Here is a 23,514-nt window from a genome sequence, read left to right as displayed (position 1 = left end):
ATCTTGAGTTTATGAGGTATTCTGACCGCGATATTGAGTTTACTAGGTATTCTGACCGCGATCTTGAGTTTACGAGGTATTCTGACCGCGATATTGAGTTTACTAGATATTCTGACCGCGATCTTGAGTTTACTAGGTATTCTGATCGCGATTCTAAGCTTCCGAGGTTTTCTGACCGCAATGCTGAGTTTACAAGGTATTTAGATCATGGTTCGTAGTATTTAGACTTAGACCGTGGCCTATTCAGTGCTAAGAATTGTAGACTAGACGGCAAAACATCTAAACTTGCAGAACAGTTAAGAAGCACCTGGAGATCCGACAAACTGTTTAGTAAAATAAAAAAAAGGAAAGCAAAGATATTTACACATTTTAACGACAAAATAAAAAAAAATTGAGGTCCTTTGTAAAAAAATGCCTATTGATAATTGATAACCACTTTTTGAAATTGGGATGTCGGTTAAAAAAATTATGAGATTGACATTCGCCCTATTTAGAAATGTTTTCAGAATGAAACACTGTATTTATTAATATTTTATATTCAAAACGAGATTGTAAAATAATGAAAATGAATTGTTGTGCATATTTGATTGATAATTTTATAGCGTTGTATGATTTGTTTTACTGTTGTAAGAGACGCATGCAGTATTGTATTGTTATTAGGATTAAATGAGTTTTATATTGTGCCTTTATAAGTCGACACTATCGATATAATTATGACTTGACACAGGACACAACATACTTGAGTTGCAGGCGTTCATAGGTTACGGTGGCCGCTTTCCATCAGGCGGACCGTTTGCCTGTTTGCCACCGACGTGGTATTTAAAAAACATACATACATACAATCACGCCTGTATCCCATAAAGGGGTAGGCAGAACACATGAAACTACTAAAGCTTCAGTGCCACTCTTGGCAAATAAGGGGTTGAAAGAAAACGAAACTGTGACATTGCAGTGACAGGTTGCCAGCCTCTCGCCTACGCCACTATTTAACCCATATCCCATAGTCGCCTTCTACGACACCCACGGGAAGAAAGGGGGTGGTGAAATTCTTAACCCATCACCACACAGGTTTAAAAAAACACAAATAATGAATTAATAAAATAAATTCATGAATACTGTTTGACATTTCAATTTTCGATGCCGATCTATAAGTTCAACTCCTAATTATCATGTATGAGTAAAAGGTATACTTGTATTACGAAAATCATGTAATGAATGAATACTCAAAGTTAATAATCTTGTCATTATTATATGATAGTGTCACAAAAAAATCTAATTTGATCTGCTCAAAAATTTTACTAAGTATTGTTTACTTCTAATCATTGATTATTAACTATATCGTAGATATAATATACGATATAATATCTAAATTAATCAACCAAGTAAATTGAAGCCCAGCCTAATGTGTAAGCACATGGCGTATAGACGTGCAGATTGAGGAGGCACGCTGACATTTTATCCCGCCAGGCGGCGCCTGTGCAACTGTCCAGGCATGTCACTGTCATTCATATGTGTGAGAGAGAAAACAAATATCATTTTCTCGCTCTCACGTATGAAATTCTTTATCTGTGCAATAGACTAATAGGGTGGCGCCATCTGTCATAACCTTTTAGTGTGCCTCCTCATTGCAAATGCACGTTGTAATACACGAATATGATAATAGATTTTTGCGTGAGATGAGCGGTTGTAATGCGCTGTTTATGAGACATGTCATACCGTTTTTTTTTGCATGCACGGCTCGATATCGGCTGACCAATACTTATGTAACTTATTTGCAAAACCGAATTAGTTAACCCTTTATGCATACTGAAATGGCATTATCTATCAGTCAATGTCAATTATAGACTGACGCGCACCTTTAGAATTGTACCGACCTAATGATCAATATAAATTGTACGAGTTAGGTCGGTACAATTCTAAAGGTGACGCATCATCAAATGTGATGTTTATTTTTTGCACATTAGACATCTCAGAACTTTTAAGGGTTAAGATTACATTTGTTGTAAAACTAGTCAAAGGTTTTGTAAATAAGTCACAAATAAAAATAAAGCTCAATTTGTTTACCTATAAGTTGTTAGCAGATCAAATTCAAGTGTTGTTAACATAAGCTCTAACATCTTTATCTTAAGTATTTTAAGTAATCGTGTGCCTTAACTCGGAGATTATAATAGGGATCTGAAGTTATTCTCGTGTGCCTTCGTAGTTAGTTAATTTTTAATGTATTTTATAAACGTATTAATATTTTTTATTAATTTTTGGATAAAATTTGCTAGTGATTTAGGAAACTGTTGTATACATGTCACAATTAAAGCCTGGCCAGAAATATATGACTACTAGTTTTTGCCCGCGGCTTCGTTCGCGTTAGAAAGAGACAAAAAGTAGCCTATGTTACTCTCCATCCCTTCAACTATCTCCACATAAAAAATCACGTCAATTCGTCGCTCCGTTTTGCCGTGAAAGACGGACAAACAAACAGACACACACACTTTCCCTTTTATAATATTAGTATAGATTGTCAGGAGGGCGCTGTTATTCTGATGTATGGGATGACAGTTCAGTATAGTATGAAGAAAATTGTTCTTAGACTTATATTGACCGGGATATAGACCGTGATTACCTTTTTGATTTTTGTCGAGCTCCCGATATTTCGACGCAGTTGCATGCATCATGATCACGGAAAATTGTTCTAATAAAATTTCGCAAAATGGCGCGTAGTCATATATTTCTGGTCTTCTTTACAGTTCGGTCGAGAGAATTTTAAATTGCGCTAATAACTATACCATACCTGCTAGTTAAAAAACTCAGTTATTTGTTCAACTCAGTTGATTCTGTCCATAAGTAAAAGTTTTAAATAAAGGAGTGACCAATACACAACTGAAGGCTTCGAGACATAGAAACATTATGTTGCTGTTGGGGTGACTTTGAAAAGGGGTAATTTTGAAAATCTGTTATATCTACCAAATTATTGTTAAGACTAAGACCTAACTCCACAACGGAAAAAAACTGTACTTATATAAAAAAAAAAACGAATTACACGTTATTTGAACCAACAAATTTATTTTACATTCTTTAGATATTTCCAAACTATTCCGTTTTCAATATTACCCCGCTGTAGGGCCCACGCCCGAGTGGAGGAAACCTGTAGTCTTTTAGTGCGTTTTCACATTATCCGATCCGATATCGGATGTCGGACCGATATATCATATATTTACGCCGCCATCTTTGATTTTTTTCTTTGAAATCCTTCAGACTTCCGATCGGATAATACATCGTGTTTTTTTTTGTTTTCCGTTAAATTCGACACGCAGCTAGATTCATTATCAGGAACCACGCTGTATATTACTTTTAGTTCAATTCGCAAAAAAAAATTTTCATCAATTTCATACATAATAAATGAATTTATTAGTGTGAGAGACCCTTAAGAATAACATTTAAGTTAGTGTCAAGTGATTAACGGCACATGTCAAAACAAATATCATTAGAAATTGGTAAAGGCTGTCACACACTAAACTTGTTCAGTAATTATCTTTATTTTTTTAACTCGATAAACCGTAAGAGTAAAGAACGCTAGTTTCTTAGACAAATTAATTGTATTTGATCTAAAGAACCTTCTCTTAAAGTTAACCGAATTCAATAAAAACAGGGTGTATAACGCACTTAGATGTACATTTTATAGTGAAAATTTTACTGTTTTAAAAATACGTAGGTATTTTAACTCCTAAAACTTGTACAGTCAGTATTAAATATAGATGCGGACAATGTACCAAAAATAAGTATCCACAATTTGTAACGTATGAGTATAAAGTCGTGTAGACATTTTTTGGCAATTGGTTCGCACCTATATTTACTATCTTGACTTATGTGTTCTCAGTTCTACGCCTGTGTTCATTATGATTGTATTATATCTAGTCGAAAGGCAACTCCATATTAAGTTTAAGTAACAATTCTTATTTTGTTAAGCTCAACTTTTATAATGCATTTTATTTTCCATCGGTCCAACCAATGATATCTAATGCAATGACTTTACTGACTTTTTGAGTATTTTTATTTCTTTGTGAAATAATTAATATTTATATTATTAAATCATTTTTTTTGTACTTCGTGTTTGTAATTTTTGATCCTTTTCATTATATTTTCTCTAATGATTACATATTTATGGGTGTATTTTGTTATTCGGTCGTAGGAAATTAGGAGTAGGTTTTCGCGTAATAGGGTGAAAATTAAATGTGGTAATTAGTCGCACTGATCCATTTTAAAAATACATTTTGTATAAAATAGTGTAAAATTTTTAGCCGTCAAATAAAACTCGAAAATTGCAGTCTATCAATTATAATTCAGTAAAAAATACATAACCTATCTATCTATCGCTAAGGGGGAGGGTAGTAAGGCCGCGGCGGAGGACCGGGCGGCGGGCCGGGCGGGCGCGGGTAGTAGTGCGGCGGCGGCGGCACGTGCACGGGCGGCAGGCGCGGCGGCGGCTCCGGGTACAGCGGCGGCGCGGTGGGGGGGCCCAGCCGCGGCGGCGGCGCCGAGTACACGGGCGGGTACGGGTAGGCCGGGTACCCGAACCGCACGTCCGGCTGCGGCGGCTCGGGCTTGTCTCCGTTCTTCACCGGCGTGGCGACGGTCTTAGCGATAGGCGATGCGGAAGCTGGCGGTGTAACGGAGGGCTTCTTGTCGTTTTTTGGCGGCGGCCGCGCGTCGGGGCCCGGCGGGGAGTCCGCGCCGGACGGCTGGGTCTGGGGCGAGTACAGATCTAGCACCTGAAAGACGGTAAACGTTAAATCCCGCCTTTAAAGATAAAATGACGACCGAATACATAAAAGCTGATCGATACGGATTTTTTAACTCCCGAAACAAATATTCCTCGCTTGAATCTTAACTTTCCAGAATTTTAACCTCTCGTATGCTTAGGAGCAGATCTGCTCCGTATCGTTTCAACTTGAATATGTATTTATTATGACTGATATATGAATAACAATTTTTTGACAGTTGCTTATGAAAGGGAAAAATTAAATAAATTCATCAATTATTGACAATTTCATGCATTAACTGACATTTTGATGATAAAAAACTCGATTAAAATAGCTAGGTCTACACAGAGCAAAGTATTATCACGCGATTTCCAAATAGAATAAAGCAAAGCACGCGATTTTCGCCCAAGTAACCTCCTCCAGTCGAAGCAGATCTACATTGGCTGTTTGTTTCGCAACAAAATTTGCCTTCTGCCATACCTTTGCCTTGCCATTGCCTTGCTCTGTGTCCTTAGCTAACAATGAAATAATGTCATAAAAACACTGATCTTTCATATCGAAGGTTTTGTCACTTAAAATATTTAAAATTACATACCTGATGACAAATATCTTCTAGCAACTCCATAGTAACATCCTCAACAAACATGTCCCACCAGGCTGTATGTTTCGGTGTACGTCCGTTCCAGTCTACAACTTCAAATTTGCTAAGCTTGCCTGCCAGGAACATGAGAGCCACGGCGATCACCTCCGGCTCCCATTGGAGGCAGAGTGTTGTGCATAAACTGAAAAGTAAATAAATGAAAGACCCATTTAGACGGTACGAGAACTCGCATACGAGTTTTATTACATTGCGGTATTTGATGGCTGTGTAAAATTGTATGTAACCTCAACAGCCCGCAATGTAACTAAAATCGCATGCGAGTTCGCACGCCGTCTAAATCAGGTCTGATTCAGTGGTGGGCAAACTTCATTGGGGGGCCAAATTATGAAGGAAGTTTTAGGAGCGGGCCAGATTCACACCAGAAATGCTGGCCATAACACACAGTATTTTGAAGGACCAGTTGCAGGCCGGATACAATCCTTTCCGACCTGCGGGCTGTACTTTGCCCACTACTGGGTTAGTTATTATGAAATCTGTGCTGAACAAGACATCATAAAATGTATTATAACTCCCCGCAATATGTATATTATTATTGATCTTGTTGTTGATTGTAGTAAAAAAAAATAAGGCTAAAAATAGAAAACACAATAAAAGTGGTCCAGCATTAACAATCCACTAGATATAAACAAGGTAGAAATGGTCCAATAAAACCATTCGGATAATATATTTTACTGAAAGAAAACATTACATTAATTTTGAAGTAGTTACATAATACACATCTACAATAAGTACATGAAGAAATATTGAATGTTGATACACATTGCTCAATAACAATCTCATTTAAAACATGAGCATAGTAAACATGTCTGTCTATGTAAATAGTAAAAATGTATGTCTATAGCAAAAATGTCTATTACTAACGTCCAAATGGAATATAAATTATATTTATTGAACAGGGTCACGTTTGCACAATCTAATACACTCACAAATTATACTATTAAATTTAATTTAGAAAAAATAAAAATACCATCATCATAATTTCCTATTTAAAACGATTATAAAGTACTCACCTATCATTAACAAATGTCCAAGCCATTTGTACCATTTTCTGCAGCTTTGCCTTGTCTCCTTTCAGGCACTTGGCATACTTGAGGAGGTAGCCATAGGGGTGCTCCACCTGCAGGTCGAACTTGATCGTCTGCAGCAGGATCCTCTCTAGCGTCATCACTTCCTCCTTGGGATCCTCCCCGAACGAAGCGAACTTCTGCTCCGTTAGCAGAGATTTCGCCACTTTTATTATATCCTTACACTTCTTTGGTGTCTCTTCCACTTTCCCCGCGAGAAACAAACAGCAGCAAGCCGTTATATACCGCGGAAACGTCCTGAACGAGTGAAACATGTAGAACCGATGGAAATAAACAACTCCTGTGGCGACCGTGTTATAACCTAAGTCCATCTTAGAGCCCGTGTCAATGATGAACCTGGCACCTTCTTTGCGGTACCGGTTCTCTGTCTCCGTGGTGATTCCATCGCGAAATGATGGAGTATTTTGAAGATCCTTTTTATCGTAGTACCAATAAGGCATTTTATAATTTATTGCTATTAAAATAACACAGTGAAACCATTTCTTCACTCACTCACTTCCCACTGACATGACATTTGATTTGACGCCTCACACCACAGATACATACTTCCGTGGTTAGCATGCGTTCGGTTACCTTGCAATTTTAATTCACGTAAAGGCTGTCTTGCACTATATCGTAGAATAATAAATAGGCCTATTTATTATTCTATGCACTATATGAACGAATTATTTTTTTAAATTAATAGTTTCTTAGTAGTTTGTGTTACTAAGGTTAAAACTAGTAGGGTTTCATAAGATCCGAAATGCCTCCCCGAAGTACTTGCTCAAGGATTTGATAAGGTTCCTTTTGGAGTTGAGCTTGCAGAACTAGCCTAGCCCACAGGCCTAGCCCCATAACATTTCAATACCAATGACTTTTGGGATCCCATGGATAAACCTGCATTAGAGTACAGCAACACCCTTAACTTAACCCTTCGAGTCCCAGCGACATCATATGATGTCAGTAAATATAAGTAAATACATATAGATGCTTGGGACTCGAAGGGTTAACTAACCGTTAACCAACCAGACTTTATGTCCTTGTAATAAGGATTACAAATGTACAGCTAGCAGTGTTGCTGATGGTACATAGAAGAAATGAAGAAATACACGGAAAGGTGAAGTTCCCAATCCGCATTGGGCTAGCGTGTGTACAGTCAAGTTCAGTTAGATCTACACAGTACAATTAAAAATTAAAATTTTGAAAAAACCCCCGACCGCGACATAGTAGACAAATATTCATGAAACAGCTATGAACACTCCCGACTAACTCAGCTTTCAGACAAAAAAAAAACTAAATCTAAATCGGTTCATCCCTTCGGGAACTACGATGCCACAGACAGACACACACAGAGACAAACAAACAGACAGACAGACAGAAGAACTACAAACGACAACGACAAAGAAAGACAAACTTGTATTATAACACCCCGTCGTTTTTGGGTTAAAAATTCCTGAACACGATTCTTAGAATACAGAACTGTAGAATTATTGGAAGATGATGATGATGAGTTGAAACTGTTGAAAGTAAATATGTCACGACGTGTTTTAACTTTACTAGATAACTCTACTAATGGTATTCTTAACAACAATTACTTATCTTATCGCCTAATTGTTGTTTTGAAGATTTTATTATATCAACAAATCTCGACGGGCTAACTACGTATTTATCGCCGACGCAGCAGTTGTAGTCGAGACCGACGTCGATCTTTTTTTATTTCAAATAAGTACTTAACTCAAAAAAATGCAGTCAAGACAAGAAAAACCATACTGAGTGAGTCACTGAGAGTGCTTCCATTTCATTTGAACACAAATCAAAAACAACTGTAAAGCAATGATATAAAGTTCAATTTAAATCGACACTAAAATACCGATACGACTTTGCCAAAGTTAACTTTAACTGTCCCACGAATTGTTTGAACAACCGGTTGAAAAACATAATCGAATTGAAAAGCATACGACACGTAGGTAATAACCCCGTCGAACGCAAGGCTTATCACGCCATTCAGTACGTCAGTGGCAACATGGCGCTCAAAACCGGCGCTAGTTTCTTGAGGCTCAACGCTCTTCGTCAAACAGTTCGGGTAAGCCAATAAATAACTTGCATTTTCATAAAAAAACCAAACTAATATGGCGTAAATTTACAATGTTGGTAGATTAGGTTAAGCCGCATATGTTGTGTAAACAATATTTTATTCAGCGTTTAATTATGCGCGATTTACATTCGATTTTTGTCACAAATACATTTAAGTTAATCTGTTATCGCTGGCTTTAGTATCGCGCAATATGAATATAAATTTCAAAGATTTTGGCATTGTTTACTTATGGCAATTTGTTTTTGAAATTCTTATACCTTATTTGCTCCATGTACAGTCAGCAATAGAAATATTAGGTATGTGAATTAAAGTGGTCAACCACTTAAGTATCACCTTAACTTATTTATTTGATGGTTATTTTTTTCTCATAATTTCGCCCGCTGTTAGCACTTCGTTTGAAGACTCGATGAGTAGGTATCTAAATAATTCTTGCTACGATCCTACGATAAGATAAGCTAATTTAGTTGTTTTGTTATCATCAAATTATTACAGCTTTTGATCCCAATAATACATAACTCATAACATAACAGCTCTTTAGCCTTGAATTCAAACTTTTTTCTACTCCCGTGTTGTTATTCGTCATTTACCGTGTCGTGCATAGATCGTTAAAACCCTACATAAAAGATGCCGGCCCCCGGCCGGCGCCCCGCGTACCCACGCATACGATATAGCTCTTACAGCATTGTTAGGTAGCCGTTAAGGGATATAGCGGGCCGCGGGGCGCCGGCCGGGGGCGGGCGGCGGCGCGGTGGAGTGCGAGCGACAGGGTGAGTGCAGAAACATTGCAGAGGACAAGTCAAAATACTTGTAGGAAACAGTGCGAATTTCACGAAAGTTATTCTAGAAAACTATTCAAAAGTATGTGCATGGTCGTAGAAAAAGTATTGTATGCAACGGTGTTTAACTGAGTCAAAAAATACTCGTGGCGTCTTAATAACAATTTTCGGCTTCGCCTCAAATTGTTACCCACGCCACTCGTCTTTTTTGACCTCCTTTAAACGCCTGTTGCATAAAATACTATTTTCTACTCCCGTGTTGTTATTCGTCATTTACCGAGTCGTGCATAGATCGTTAAAGCCCTACATAAAAGATGCCCGCCCCCGGCCGGCGCCCCGCGCACTCACGCATACGATATAGCTCTTACAGCATAGTTAGGTAGCCGTTAAGGGATATAGCGGGCCGCGGGGCGCCGGCCGGGGGCGGGCGGCGGCGCGGGGGAGTGCGAGCGACAGGGTGAGTGCAGAAACATTGCAGAGGACAAGTCAAAATACTTGTAGGAAACAGTGCGGATTTCACGAAAGTTATTCTAGAAAACTATTCAAAAGTAAGTGCGTGGTCGTAGAAAAAGTATTGTATGCAACGGTGTTTAACTGAGTCAAAAAATACTCGTGGCGTCTTAATAACAATTTTCGGCTTCGCCTCAAATTGTTACCCACGCCACACGTCTTTTTTGACCTCCTTTAAACGCCTGTTGCATAAAATACTAATTTTATTCTGTACGATTATGTGCCTATTCAATAGATTTTTTTCAGAGTAAATATGTTAGGTATAATATTATCCTTCTAAAGTAAAAAATCGGCATATTTAATCATTTTTATTATTATTAAAAAAAACAAGAATATTTTACAGTTGCTGTCAACTCACACGAGACCGGAAGTGCAAAATGGCGGGAAAACTGGCGACTTCCCGGGAGCGAAGGCTGCCTACGTGACACAGATGAAGTTTTTGAACGAAAACAGCTACGACCCTATCCCTATCTACCGAGTGATGGAAAACAACGGCGAAATTATCGATAAACATGAGGAACCTAGTATCGAGAATGAGAAACTGATCGAAATGTATAAGACTATGGTTCAGCTGAATCAGATGGATAAGATCTTGTATGAGTCCCAGAGGTTAGTAAAATTTGTAAGATACATAAATAAACTTACGCCTGTATTCCCAGTAAGGGCAGACAGAGCACATTATACTGCTCAAGTTTCAGTAGTTAGCGATTAAAAATAAAATTTGTGGCGTTTTGTAAAGAAATGAGGACAATAAATTCAGTAAATTCAAACTTCTCCGGAAATGATGCAACTAAATGAAATTTTTTTGTCCACGGTTTACTTTTGGTATGCATATTATCTCGTCTAGGTATGTTTTAAAAAGTAACTATAACAGCGCCATCTGCTGTAAGCTTTTTGTATTAACGGGATTATTTTTACCATTTCAGACAAGGTCGCATCTCTTTCTACATGACTAACTACGGCGAAGAGGGTGTGCATCTTGGCAGTTCCGCTGCCTTGTCTCCTCAAGACCTGGTTTTTGCGCAGTACCGCGAGGTATCGTAACATAATATATTGATTATTTTAAATTAAAGTATCAATCTTAACCATTTACTGCATACGAAGCCATTTATGGCCGATATGATTTTGAACTCTATTGAGAACTATTAAAGTTTAAATTTCAATAAATGTGTTGCGGAGTTAACCGAGTTCTACTTCGTTCTATTTGTATTAGACCTTAAGATACGCAAATTGCTTACCATTTTTCGATCCTGTCAGCTTCCAAACAAATTATTAAGGACCGATTTTCATTATTGAATTATTTGATTTTTTATTAAAATATCGCAGTTCATCGACAAGCAGTTCCAACATCTAAAAACAGTCTCTTATACGTTTTTTTCTTAAATTACAGTTGGGAGTGCTTCTGCACCGTGGCATGACCGTAACAGAACTGATCAACCAATGCTACGGCAACTGTGAGGACCCGGGTAAAGGCCGTCAGATGCCTGTTCACTATGGAAGCAGCCAGAGGAATATCGTCTCCATTTCCAGTCCACTTGGTAAGTGAGACCAAATACTTACTTTCAATCCTGAGGATTTGGGTTCGAACCCCGCTCGTACCGATTAGTTTTTCGGAATTTCCAGTCCAGTTCCAGTCGCTTTTCGATGAAGAAAACATCGTAAGGAAACCGGACTATTCCCAATAAGGCCTGGTTACCCCTTGGGTTTGGAAGGTGAGATGGCAGTCGCTCTCGTAAAAACTAGCTAGGGCCTTCGCCAAATCTTGGAATAAGTCGTTAAGGCGGATCCCAGGCATGGATATATCCAACATGACAATAAAACAGCCTCAGGTGGATTCTAGTGACGCAATATTACGAAGTCTCGTACAAATTTGATCTTGGCAGATGTATTGGTCTGTCTCAGTCAAACAACATGCATCGATCAACATAGCAATTTGTTAGTAACCATAAAACTAAGCGATAAGCTGTTATGAGAGTCACGACATCGACTTTAAACAGTCTACCAGGGCTGCAGGAAGCAATCACGGTAAACTGTTAGTATATAAAGCCTGAGTGGACGCTCGGAGCGAAGCGTTCGGCGGGGCGTGCAGTGGAGCGGGCTCGTCCGCATGCACCCTAGGCAGCAGCGTTGACTCAGGACACTTGTGTTAGCTTCAATTGTTTGACATGCACGCCTCGCCTTACTGCACGCCCAATATGAGTGTACAAACTCAGGCCTTTAACAGACGTAAACTATTTTTTTTATTCCAGCCACCCAGATGCCACAAGCCGTAGGCGCGGCATACGCCTTCAAGCGTCAGCCCAACAACGATCGCGTTGTTATCTGCTACTTCGGTGAAGGTGCTGCTTCTGAAGGCGACGCGCATGCAGCCTTCAACTTCGCTGCTACGTTGGATTGTCCTGTCATATTCTTCTGGTACGTTAGGTTACTTCACTGTGGCTTAAATAAGAGTAAAAATGTTATCGACCACTCATTGTGACTACCACACCATCTAGACTGGGGTTTCTTAGTAGTTTCCGTAGGCTGTAGTGTGTTAATCAGTGGGCCAGTAAAGTTAATCACTGAAGTAAGAACTTGATTGGGCTTACTTAAATGTAATTCTCCGTAGAATTGTTCAATCGTAAACTATTTAAGTTAAATTATTAGAAAAAAAACCTGATCTAGACTGTTTTAAGCCTTAGTAGGTGCTTAAGACAAGTTTCACTTTACACCCAACCTCACTTTGACCATGTAAACTACACAGCAGAAACAACGGCTACGCGATCTCCACACCCAGCAGCGAGCAATACCGCGGGGACGGCATCGGCGCCCGCGGCCCGGCGCTCGGGCTCCACACGATCCGAGTGGACGGCACAGACACCTTGGCCGTCTACAACGCTGTGTCGAGTGCCAGGCAACTTGCGCTGCAGAACAAGCCGGTGCTTATTGAGGCTATGTGTTATCGGTGCGTATAAATGAGGCGACGGAGACTTCTTAAGTGCTTACCATCAGGCGGGTCATATGCTTGACACATACATATAATAAAAAATAAAGGACTAGAGGTGGAATTGGAATTGAACACTGCTGCTCAATGTCATGTGTAGAAAAATATGACCTTCAATAGCATTACAAATTGATCTACATACCACATCCACTCCTGCCCTCAGGTCTTAATATCATTATATTCCAGCACCTGGTTTTGCACCGCTTTGATTGACCTCTAACGATGTTCAATCTATTAATCAAAATGTTTTTCATTTCAGAGTTGGTCATCATTCGACGTCTGATGATAGCAGTGCTTACCGTCCATTGGAAGAAATTGAAAAATGGAACAAAGATGAGAGCCCATTAAGCAAATTTAAAGCGTATCTTGAACGCAAAGGTAATCTCTCTCTCTCTCTCTCTCTCTCTCAAGTTACTGAAAATTTTTGGTTAATCATTCCGTATAATAAGAAAATCGTAACTTAAAAAAGGAATATATCAAACTATACTTTAAAAAAAAGGTTACCTATCTACTACACATCTTTCTTCGATATTTTAACTAACGCATAGAAATTAACATACAATTGATACAATACGTTATTCATGCCTATGCTTATTCTAATATAAAATTCTTTCTCATGCATAAATCAGTTTATTCATACAGAACAGAACATTGTTCGATTTTCAGTTTCTTAATTATAATAATGAGAGTTAAATTAGGTACTGTTAAAGTTTAAAACGCATAACACTGGTTACGTATACCAATACTAAGTAGAGACTTGTCACACATTCGCTCCCTAACAATTTTAATGCATTGCAATTAATTGGTCAACTGAAATGGTGTGTTAAAAAAATATGTATCTACTCAATATTTACCTACAATTTTTGTAGGTTTATGGGACGACGAGGCAGACAAGGCATTCCAGAAGGAAGCCAGAAGCATAGTGCTGAAGACGATGCAAGAGTCTGAGAAGAAGAAGAAACCTCACTGGAAGGAAATGCTAGAAGACGTCTATTACGAAATGCCGGAACACATCCAGTAAGTTTGTAATTTTTTTTCGCAGTTTAATTAAAATTAATTTGTACCAAACATAAACGAAATCTATCGTCAACAAATTTTGGTTTTAATTTTAGGGAAAATCGATTAAATATTTCTTCAGTTTAATAATTGTATGTTTTAAATTCTATTTCAGAAAACAAATGAAGGAAATGGAGAACCATTTGAAGAAATTCGGAGAACATTATCCACTTAATCAATATCAAAGCGAATAGGAGCAATTATTTAAAATTTTTATAATTTATGAATAAATGTTTTATTTTTTATTTAATATTGTTTTAATCTCAATCACGCTGTATAATTCGGTTTAACTTATGTAATAAAACTACCAAAGGTACCAAGCAGTCATATCGATATCGATAAAACGTTAAATTTGCACTGCACAAAAAAAATATTGGAAGTATTAAATCACCCTAATCAATTTCGCGGTAGGAGAGTAAGTTTTCCTAACAAACGTTCGTGCATAGAACGGAACGTAACTGTCACTGTCAGTGTCAACATGACGTTTGCGTTGCGCGGTCGATGTCCATGTGAAAAGTTAACGTAAACATGTAAAATTACTTCGATTTAGATTTTTAACAAAATAATATTGCAGCTAAATTGGCCTCAGAAGTCTATTAAGCATGACTTTCGTACGCACTGACGTGACTGCCGTAAAATTCCACCAAGATGTCCTATTTGCAGGTAATTTTGTTGGTCATGTTTCAGGTTTTACTTCTGGATTCTTTTAATTACTACATTCACTTGATTTATCGTTTTCAGGTACCGGTAGTTACACAAATATATTTAGTAAGGCTTCTTTAAAGTCTGTACAGAGCTTATTAACGCTGCAGGGTCAGAAAATATATGGTTTCGTGCCTTCAAAATGTGGAAAGAAAATTCTATGTTTTGGTGGTAAACAGTTCACAGTGTTGAGTTTTTCCGGATCGAATAGAGAGAGAGGTGAGATATGCTCTCGCCTGTTCACACCGGAGGTCTGTGATGACTGGTTGCACTCTGGAATATGGGTGGATGACGACAAAGTCGCCCTTTTGACTGCACATAATACTGTTCAAGTAAATCAATTTACTTAATCAAATATAAATAAAATAAAAATAGCCTTTATTTACTGAAGCTTTTTTACATTTCATCTACACATATACTATTTTTGCTTATTATATATTTGTTTTATTGTTAACCTAAAATAATATTGTATTTTCTATGATGATGATTACCTACAAACATTATTTTTCTCTAAATTACAGTGCTGGGACACTGCTTCTCAAACATTGCTCTCACAGCACAAAAGCAAAGACAACTCAATCCTGTACAGTGGTCTACTTATACCATTACACAATGAGGTCCTGGTTCTAGCTGGAACGGTGTTCTCCGAAGTCATTATACATTGCTGCAGCGAGGCAGAACCACTGCAGCACTTGAGAGGGCATAGGGTTTGTAAAGTTTTTAACATCTTGACAGACATTTTCTAAGATTGACAATTTCATACAATAATTACTATGGAAGTATTTCTCAAAATTCCTTAAGCATGTGGAACTTTTCTTTTATATAAAATACATTTATTTAACGTAGGTACTGATGAAAAAGAGAAGATGAAAAAAAGAGCAAGGCCTTTTTACTCATTGTCAAAGGTGTTTTTTGCGAATTCATAGATTGCAAGATAGAAGAGAAGTAGCAACTTTCTAATTGTTTTTTTTCATTTCAGGGTGTAATATTCTCAATAACTTGTGATACCCAAAAAGAAATCATTGTCACAACATCTGATGACAGATCATTAAGGATATGGGCTCCAAATACCCCTAGCAAACAAAAAATTTACACTAAAGAATATTGGAAACACACCGAAATGGTATGCAAACATGAGCTGTATGGTCACTTAGCGAGAGTCATGAGATCCTGTATTAGTGATAACATGGTGTTTTCTGTAGGGGAGGATGGGGCTATTTGTTTCTGGGACTTTAATGGGAAGCCTTTAAGGAAAAATTTGGCTCATCAGAATAGCCCCATTTGGGCTGTAGATGCCGATAAAGATACCTTAGTTACTGGAGGAGGTGACTGTGGAATAATGGTTCATCCTTTGACTGTGACCAATGTTAATCAGAGTTATACTATGGATAAGAATGCTGATGTGAAAAAAGTTGTTTTTACAGCTAGGAGAAATATAGTGACAATGACAGATAATTGTATAATATATCATGTTGATGGTAAAGATAAATTGGAATTTGTATTAAATCATACTTCTACATATAAATTACTAAGCTTGTGTGTATGTAAACAGATTATAGCAGTTTCTGACATGGATGGGAACTTAGATGTTTTTATTGAAAATTGTAAAGAAGATTGTTTGCAGAATGTTATAAAGACTAAACTTGAATTTGGGAAAATTCTATCTATGCATTGGGGTGACAATAGACATCTTATTTTCTGCTCACAAAATGGTGAAATTAATGTTGTTGCAAAAGGAAATGAAGTGGAAAAAGTTTGTAGTTATGTTTTGCCAGTTTGCAAAGAAAGATGGTTGACTGCTGCTGCCATTGATGTCAAAAATAAGATGACGATTCTTGGAGATAGATGTGGGAATATCCATGTCTATGTGAAAGGAGAAAAAGATCCTGTAAAAACTTTTCGTAAAGTCCATGGTAGATATGGACCTACCTCAATTACTGTTAAAGATAATGAAATTATTAGCACAGGAAGAGATGGGACCATTAGATACTTTGCCATAAAAAGTGGTAAAGTCAAATATATGAGCAGCAAGTGCTTAGAATTTCAATGGGTCGAAAAATTCCTGGACAGAGATGAGAATATCATTTGTGGATTTCAAGAAAGAGATTTCGTAGTATACGATATAAGGAATAGTAATAAGATGTTGGAAGTGCCTTGTGGCGGCGGACATCGTTCTTGGGATGCAGTCCGTTTTATAGATAAAATAAATGGTGATTATGAAGAATTTATTAAATTAATATATATCAAAAACTCAGATGTAAATAAAGCTCCTTTTCAGTTGAGTAAAATTGTGTCTAGGAATGTTGTAAATGGTTCTCATTCTAAAGAAATCAACTGTCTTCAATGCTGTACAAATGATCTAGACAAATCAAAAGTCTTTTTCGTTTCTGGTGGTGAAGATACTACTTTAAGAATATCTAATATTGATTCTGGAAAGGAATTTGTAGATAGAGTTGTATATAAACACTTATCAAATATAAGAGCATTGAAATTATATAAATTAAAAGATGAATCAGTACTTGTAATATCAGCTGGAGGTAGAGCACAAATCTGTTTGAATATAATCAATTTTGAAAAGAAACAAGATGAGCTCAAAGTGATATTTGAAGAAGTTCTAGATTACCAAATAAGAGGGACAGATAAAGAGAAGAAAGGTAGTCAAAATTGGCGAAATTGTTCAATAGATTTTGACCCAGAAACGAGAGTCATGGATATTGAAGCCATACAAACAGATGATAACAATTTTGTTGTTTTTGTTGGATGTTCAGATGCTTATCTCAGAATATATAAACTGAATATTGAAGAAACTGCTGAATTTAAACTCATTAACGAAGTAAAATATCACAAAACATGCATTCTCAAAACACACTGCATCAAATTTGAAAATAAAACTATTCTAATAACATGTACCACAAGAGGTGAAACAGCATTCTGGGATACAAGTAAACATAATAATGAATTTCTGCCATTCTTTAGTACAACAACAAATAAAAGTGGTATAAACAGTATAGCATCCAAAGTTATATCAAATGAGGAAATCTTAGTAGCAACAGGAGGCGATGATAATGCTGTACATCTGGTCCTAATACAAATCCAACCAAACCTGACTTCTGCAAACTTAAGATCTTCTTTCCAATTAGATTCTTTACACAGCTCCCAGGTTACTGGACTATGTGTCTCTGGAGAGTATCTAGTGTCAGCGTCGATAGACCAGAGAGTCAGTTTATTGAAATGGAAGGTTGAGGAAGGCATTCAATGCGAATTTGTATCGCAGACATTTTGCGATGTCGCTGATGTTCAGGGGATGGAATTTATGGAGAGTGACAGGTGAGTTTCACAGCCATACCTATATCTCGGAAACGACTCTAACGATTTCGATGAAATCTGTAAGATATATATGGGCGCTTTCGGGAGCAAAAAATCAATAGAGCTACTCTAGCTCTCTGGAATAACTTTTGAGTTTTTTTTATGTTTCCCGAGTAACCTGTCTCCCAGATATTAGAGTTATTAGAATTGTAATTTGTAATGAAAGTTTTTTTAACAATTTGTTTTTTTTTTTGAACTTGTCATCTCTTTTTATTTTCAGTGATACCATTAAAGTGTGCGTCTTTGGAAAAGGGATGGAGGTCATTGAACTAAAGAAACCCAGTTGATATGAATAAATTATTATTAGTATTTATGCTGTTTTTAATTAAATATCACCACTTTATTACTACTAATACTACTATTACTAGTTACATTGCATAAATTGAATGAATAATTCTGATTTATAATATATATAGTATACATGTATATTATACATTCATACTAATATTATAAATGGGAAAGTGTGTGTGTTTGTTTGTCCGTCTTTCACGGCAAAACGGAGCGACGAATTGACCTGATTTTTTAAGTGGAGAGAGTTAAAGGGATGGAGAGTGACATAGGCTACTTTTTGTCCCTTTCTAACTCCCCACTTCCCTAAAATAGGAGGTGGAAGTTTGTATGGAACATTCCGCAATTTCGAATTTAGTTCGAGCGAAGCCGCGGGCAAACGCTAGTAACTTATACCTAAGCCTGCCATGCGTGGGTACTGGACAGTGAACGTGTTCAATTAAGTAACTATTATCATTATCATAACTACTTGACGCAAACTATAAAATAATAATCTGTCACTGAAATTGCAACCATATGTTCATACCAATAAGATTCCATTTTTTAAGCATTCTGCCCTATATTTACTTAGTAAATTTATCTATACTTTCTGATTAAGGGGTCGTTGAGAAGGATTACAGTGATCGTAAACACAAGAATATACAATTATAAATATAATCATATTTACATAATAACTGTTGAGTCTGTTATAAGCAGACTGGCGGTAACTAGTAAAGAGGTAAGTCGATCTTATACATTATAAACAGTAAATCAAGTTTTTATTAAAAATAAACAGAAGTTATTTTCTGTTTTTCCTTAGATACATAGCTTTTTTTTTTATTTCAGCAGGAAAGTATAGATACCACAGCTTGAAGCAAGAACAAGAACTTACAAATATCAAAATGGGATCATCACTTTCCTCAAGTTCCAAGGTAAATATTTATATAATTACATATTTTGAATAAGCCTAAAAAAAGACAACTTCAGATAGTGAACTTCTACTGTACTACTATAATGTAGGTATATTTCCATAATGTTAAAAAAACAATGTTTGAATAAAAATACTCTACTGTCTCATTAATAAAAGGCTGAAAAAAATAGAATACTTAAAACAGAGTTTAATAAATTTATAGGATAATTAGGACGAATACATGCACAATGCCATCTAGTGAAACTGTCTGTTAATAAAAAAGCGCCCTCTGTTGTAAATTACTATAACCTCGTTGCGTTTGTGCTCGTTCCTTAATCTCACGATAAACATTCAAGGCAAATTCAAGGCCACTACTTGGCAGACGCGCTAACGTATTTAGTATCTAGCGCACAGCAACAGTAATGTAAGTTGTCTTTCTTTAATATTTTGTCTTTATTATTTACTGGTCTCTGGCGTCGGGAATTTTTCTCTTACAATAGGGGAACGCGGGGCTAGTTTGGATTTCCAGATAACATGGTGTTTTAATAAACAATTCTTTATAAAAAACAAAAATAAAGAGATTTTCCATCATAAAGGCTGGATTAATTGCAATTGATTAGATTTTTTGCAAAAATTTTATCTCGGCTTGGTAAATTATCGATAAGTTAAAAAGATATTATTTATTTATGTCTTCTAGGTATTTTTGTTTCTGCTTAAGTATATATCATTATTATTTGTGCCGTTTGTATATCCGAGGTCTTTATAGAGAGAGTACGTCGTAGACGTCGCATCGGACCGATAGATGGCGCCATCGTTCGTTGTAAGTCGCTCCGGCGTCTCACCGCCGCGATGTTGGTAGTCCCGTTTTTCCCCACCTGCAACACAAGGCCCCCCCGCGCCCCGACCCGCCACCAGCCACCCTCATTGTTTCGTCGAACGCCGAAGTGACCGGTTGTCGCGTATTCCGTTCGAACATTTTTACAGCATGGTGTCTCGAAATTAATCTTTTAGTTTCTATTTCCTTGTTATTTCTGGTCAAACCAGAGTTATTCGTGTTTTTATTTAAAAAGTGGCTTATAACGTTTCGGAATTATGAAATTTTTCAATTTCATCCGTCAATTCTTTCTTCCCTTTTAATTTGCGCTCGTTCGTCTTGAATAATGAGATATATTATGCCTCGCTAGCGATCATTATTCGTCTTTTGGGGTTCTCACTATAGAAATGAACGAGCGGTGCTTTATGATTCTACCCACTTTTTTGTAAGAAAGTTCCATGCTGCAAAAATCGTTACCGTTAATCAGTTTTCTTTTTAAACTATTCACATTTCCGAGACTAAAGTAGGAAGTGTTATCCGCGTATTAAAAGTTTCGCGCGAGAATATAAGCGGTAACGTAGGTAAGTTGCTCCGCCGGGGACCACGTGCTCCGGGGACCACGTGCTTCGCGACCGCGGGCTGCGCGACCTGCGGGCTGCGGCGGCGGCGGCGGGGGCGGCGGCGGCGGGGGCGGCGGCGGCGGCGGCCGCGGGTGCAGGAATACCGCGCTCCAAGGAGGTTTGAATTTCTCCGACGAATGGGTGAGCAGATTCATATTATTTTAGAAAGAATTTCCGATTCGGTGCGGAGGCCCCAAGCCACGTGTCGGCGCCGAAACTTACTGTAGCGCTGCGATAGCGCCGCTGACCGCGGCAGTGTTGTCCGCCGCGTCGGCGCCGCCGAGGTTGCGTAGAAGTTGCCTCCTCGTTAACGATGGCCATCTCTGCGGTGCCGCCGAACAACGTTGGGGCCGCCGCATAGGCGTCGCGTGCGACGCTGTAAGTATGTCTGCTGCTGCCCCGACGCGAGCGCCGTGCCGTTAGTGATCAGTCGTCAATACGCAGGCTACCAGCGCGGCCACCTTCTGCCCCCGCCACAACGCCGCGAGCCTGCTGAAGCTGTCCACCATTATCGCTGGCCGCCACGCTTATGCTGGCGCCTCGATGGTGATGCAGAGCGTTCGTCTGCCGTGACAACGCCGCGATCCTGCTGAAGCTGTCCACCAGTATCGCTGGCCGCCACGCTTATGCTGGCGCCTCGATGGTGATGCAGAGCGTGCGTCTGCCTTGACAACGCCGCGAGCCTGCTGAAGCTGTCCACCAATATCGCTGGCCGCCACGCTTATGCTGGCGCCTCGATGGTGACGATGCAGAGCGTTCGTCTGCCGTGACAACGCCGCGATCCTGCTGAAGCTGTCCACCAGTATCGCTGGCCGCCACGCTTATGCTGGCGCCTCGATGAGGATGTAAATATAACGATGCGCCTTTACTTACATGAAAGTAACATGAGCTGTCTCACAAACTTATAGTGTTTAACTTTACACAACGCCTTTGTCAGTATATCTGCCAACATATCATTTGTATTAAGATACTCAATAGTAATCGTATTACTATTCACAAGTTGCCGAATAAAGTGGTGGCGAATATCTATATGCTTACTCCTAGCATGATGTAAGGAGTTCCTACACAATTTCTGCGCTGACTGATTGTCATTGAAAATTGTCGGCACAATTTCTTCGTTAATAATTTCTTTTAGAAATGTACGAATAAACAAACCCTCTTTACAGGAGTTCGACAAAGAATAGTATTCGGCTTCGGTTGAGCTAAGGCTAACTGTTTTTTGTTTACAACTTGCCCAAGTAACAATTGACTCACCTACTTTGAAGACATATCCCGTGTACGACCGCCTGTCCACGGTGTCTCCACCCCAGTCTGCATCTGCGAATCCAGTGATGTCCAGCTGCTTGCCTTTCTTAAAAGTCAAACGGAGATCCATGGTACCTTTCAAGTAGCGCAGGACTCTTTTCGCCGCTTTCCAGTGGGTCTCTGTAAATGATTCATTAAATTGACTTAAGTAGCTGACTGCGTACGCAATGTCTGGTCGGGTACAGATAGCAATATACATTAGTGAACCTACTAAACCTCTATAATCATAGGTATCATCTCTTTGATTTCCCTTAGGTAATTTAAGTCCGGTTTCCATAGGAGTAGGCGAACACTTACATTCTTCCATTTTATATTTCTTCAGCACCATCGCGATATAGTTCGATTGATCAAGAGTAATTTGGTTTTCTTCCCTACACAATCTCATACCTAATACTTGATGAGCTGGCCCTAGATCTGTCATGTCAAATTCTTTCATTAACTTGACTTTGACATCTAGCTTATCACGTTCATTACCTGTTGAAAACAATATGATGTCGTCAACGTAAAGAGCAATGATTATAAGCGACCCCTTTTGGCGCTGAAAATAGACACAAGGCTCAGATGACGACTTCTTGAACTTCAACTTATTACAGAGAACATGATCAATCTTCTCGTACCATGCCTTTGAAGCTTGTTTCAACCCGTAAATAGCTTTATTTAATTTGTAGACCTTACTTTCTTGACCTTTAACTACAAAGCCTTCCGGTTGTTCCATGAACACAGTCTCCTTCAAATCACCGTTGAGAAATGCTGTTTTTACGTCAAGATGTTCAATCTTCATACCATACTCAGCAGCTAAAGCTAGCAGAATACGTATTGTGGAGTATCTGACAACTGGTGAAAACGTCTCCTCATAGTCTATGCCATATTGTTGAGTGAAGCCTTTAGCTACCAGGCGTGACCTATATTTTAGGAGTTCACCGTTCAATCCACGTTTCACTTTGAACACCCATTTGCATTTGACAGGTTTTTGTGACTCTCGTCGATCTGTCAATGTCCAACATTTGTTCTTAATAAATGAGTTGTACTCACAAGACATAGCTTCTTTCCAATTGTCTGCATCTGGACCACTCAGTGCCTCTCGTACAGTTCGTGGAGCATCTGGATCGCACGTACCCGCCAAAAATCCGGAAAGTATCGAACCCGATGAACTGTCATATTCCGAAGTTTCCGTACTCTCCTCCTCTGGAATATAAGTTTTATCGGCCGGATCATCACATTCACTAGACGAATCATGAATTGTGATCGTACTCGTTCGATCGCTTGTACTTTGAGAATTTGTTATCAAATTAGCAACATCAGACGTACCACTCACTACAGACGTTTCTGTTTGTACAGAAGATGGGTCAGACAATTTGAACTCAACATTTTTATTTACATCTGCACTTTTAGTTTGTGTAAATATTTCAGTTGACACAATGACATTGTCAATGTCATCATTTGATGCTTTTTCAATGAACGTATTTTCTAAAAAGGTTACATCTCGGGCTTTGATGCATTTTGTTGGTTGTTCCGGGTCTACGAGCCTGTAACCCTTTGTATGCTCACAATACCCAACAAAAATGTACTTTTTGCATTTCGGATCTAATTTCGAACGCTTTGAAGTCATAGCATAAGCCACAGAACCAAAG

At 38.3% G+C, this 23,514-nt stretch overlaps 3 protein-coding genes across 3 annotated transcripts; 2 read left to right on the top strand and 1 right to left on the bottom strand.

Annotated features, from left to right (window-relative positions):
- Nucleotides 1–4,313: 4,313 nt before the first annotated feature.
- LOC125229681 (cyclin-K) lies at nucleotides 4,314–7,034 on the bottom strand. The gene is made up of 3 exons (XM_048134584.1): nucleotides 6,426–7,034; nucleotides 5,350–5,536; nucleotides 4,314–4,763 (listed from the first exon to the last, which is right to left on the bottom strand). Exons 1-3 carry the CDS (start codon nucleotides 6,938–6,940, stop codon nucleotides 4,368–4,370), a joined length of 1,098 nt encoding a protein of 365 aa, XP_047990541.1. The 5' UTR covers nucleotides 6,941–7,034; the 3' UTR covers nucleotides 4,314–4,367.
- A 1,375-nt stretch (nucleotides 7,035–8,409) lies between these two features.
- LOC125229680 (2-oxoisovalerate dehydrogenase subunit alpha, mitochondrial) lies at nucleotides 8,410–14,144 on the top strand. The gene is made up of 9 exons (XM_048134583.1): nucleotides 8,410–8,562; nucleotides 10,204–10,469; nucleotides 10,787–10,895; nucleotides 11,251–11,398; nucleotides 12,110–12,275; nucleotides 12,604–12,804; nucleotides 13,103–13,221; nucleotides 13,713–13,860; nucleotides 14,015–14,144. The coding sequence occupies exons 1-9, from the start codon at nucleotides 8,503–8,505 to the stop codon at nucleotides 14,091–14,093; spliced, it is 1,296 nt and encodes a 431-aa protein (XP_047990540.1). The 5' UTR covers nucleotides 8,410–8,502; the 3' UTR covers nucleotides 14,094–14,144.
- A 262-nt stretch (nucleotides 14,145–14,406) lies between these two features.
- LOC125229458 (WD repeat-containing protein 6) lies at nucleotides 14,407–18,276 on the top strand. Its single transcript, XM_048134301.1, has 5 exons — nucleotides 14,407–14,562; nucleotides 14,641–14,933; nucleotides 15,123–15,308; nucleotides 15,581–17,928; nucleotides 18,188–18,276. The coding sequence occupies exons 1-5, from the start codon at nucleotides 14,502–14,504 to the stop codon at nucleotides 18,252–18,254; spliced, it is 2,955 nt and encodes a 984-aa protein (XP_047990258.1). The 5' UTR covers nucleotides 14,407–14,501; the 3' UTR covers nucleotides 18,255–18,276.
- The last annotated feature ends 5,238 nt before the right edge of the window (nucleotides 18,277–23,514 follow it).

This window comes from Leguminivora glycinivorella, chromosome 9 (genome assembly GCF_023078275.1).
Source record: "Leguminivora glycinivorella isolate SPB_JAAS2020 chromosome 9, LegGlyc_1.1, whole genome shotgun sequence".
NCBI classification, from domain to species: Eukaryota; Metazoa; Arthropoda; class Insecta; order Lepidoptera; family Tortricidae; genus Leguminivora; species Leguminivora glycinivorella.
This window is presented reverse-complemented; position numbering and strand designations above follow the sequence as displayed.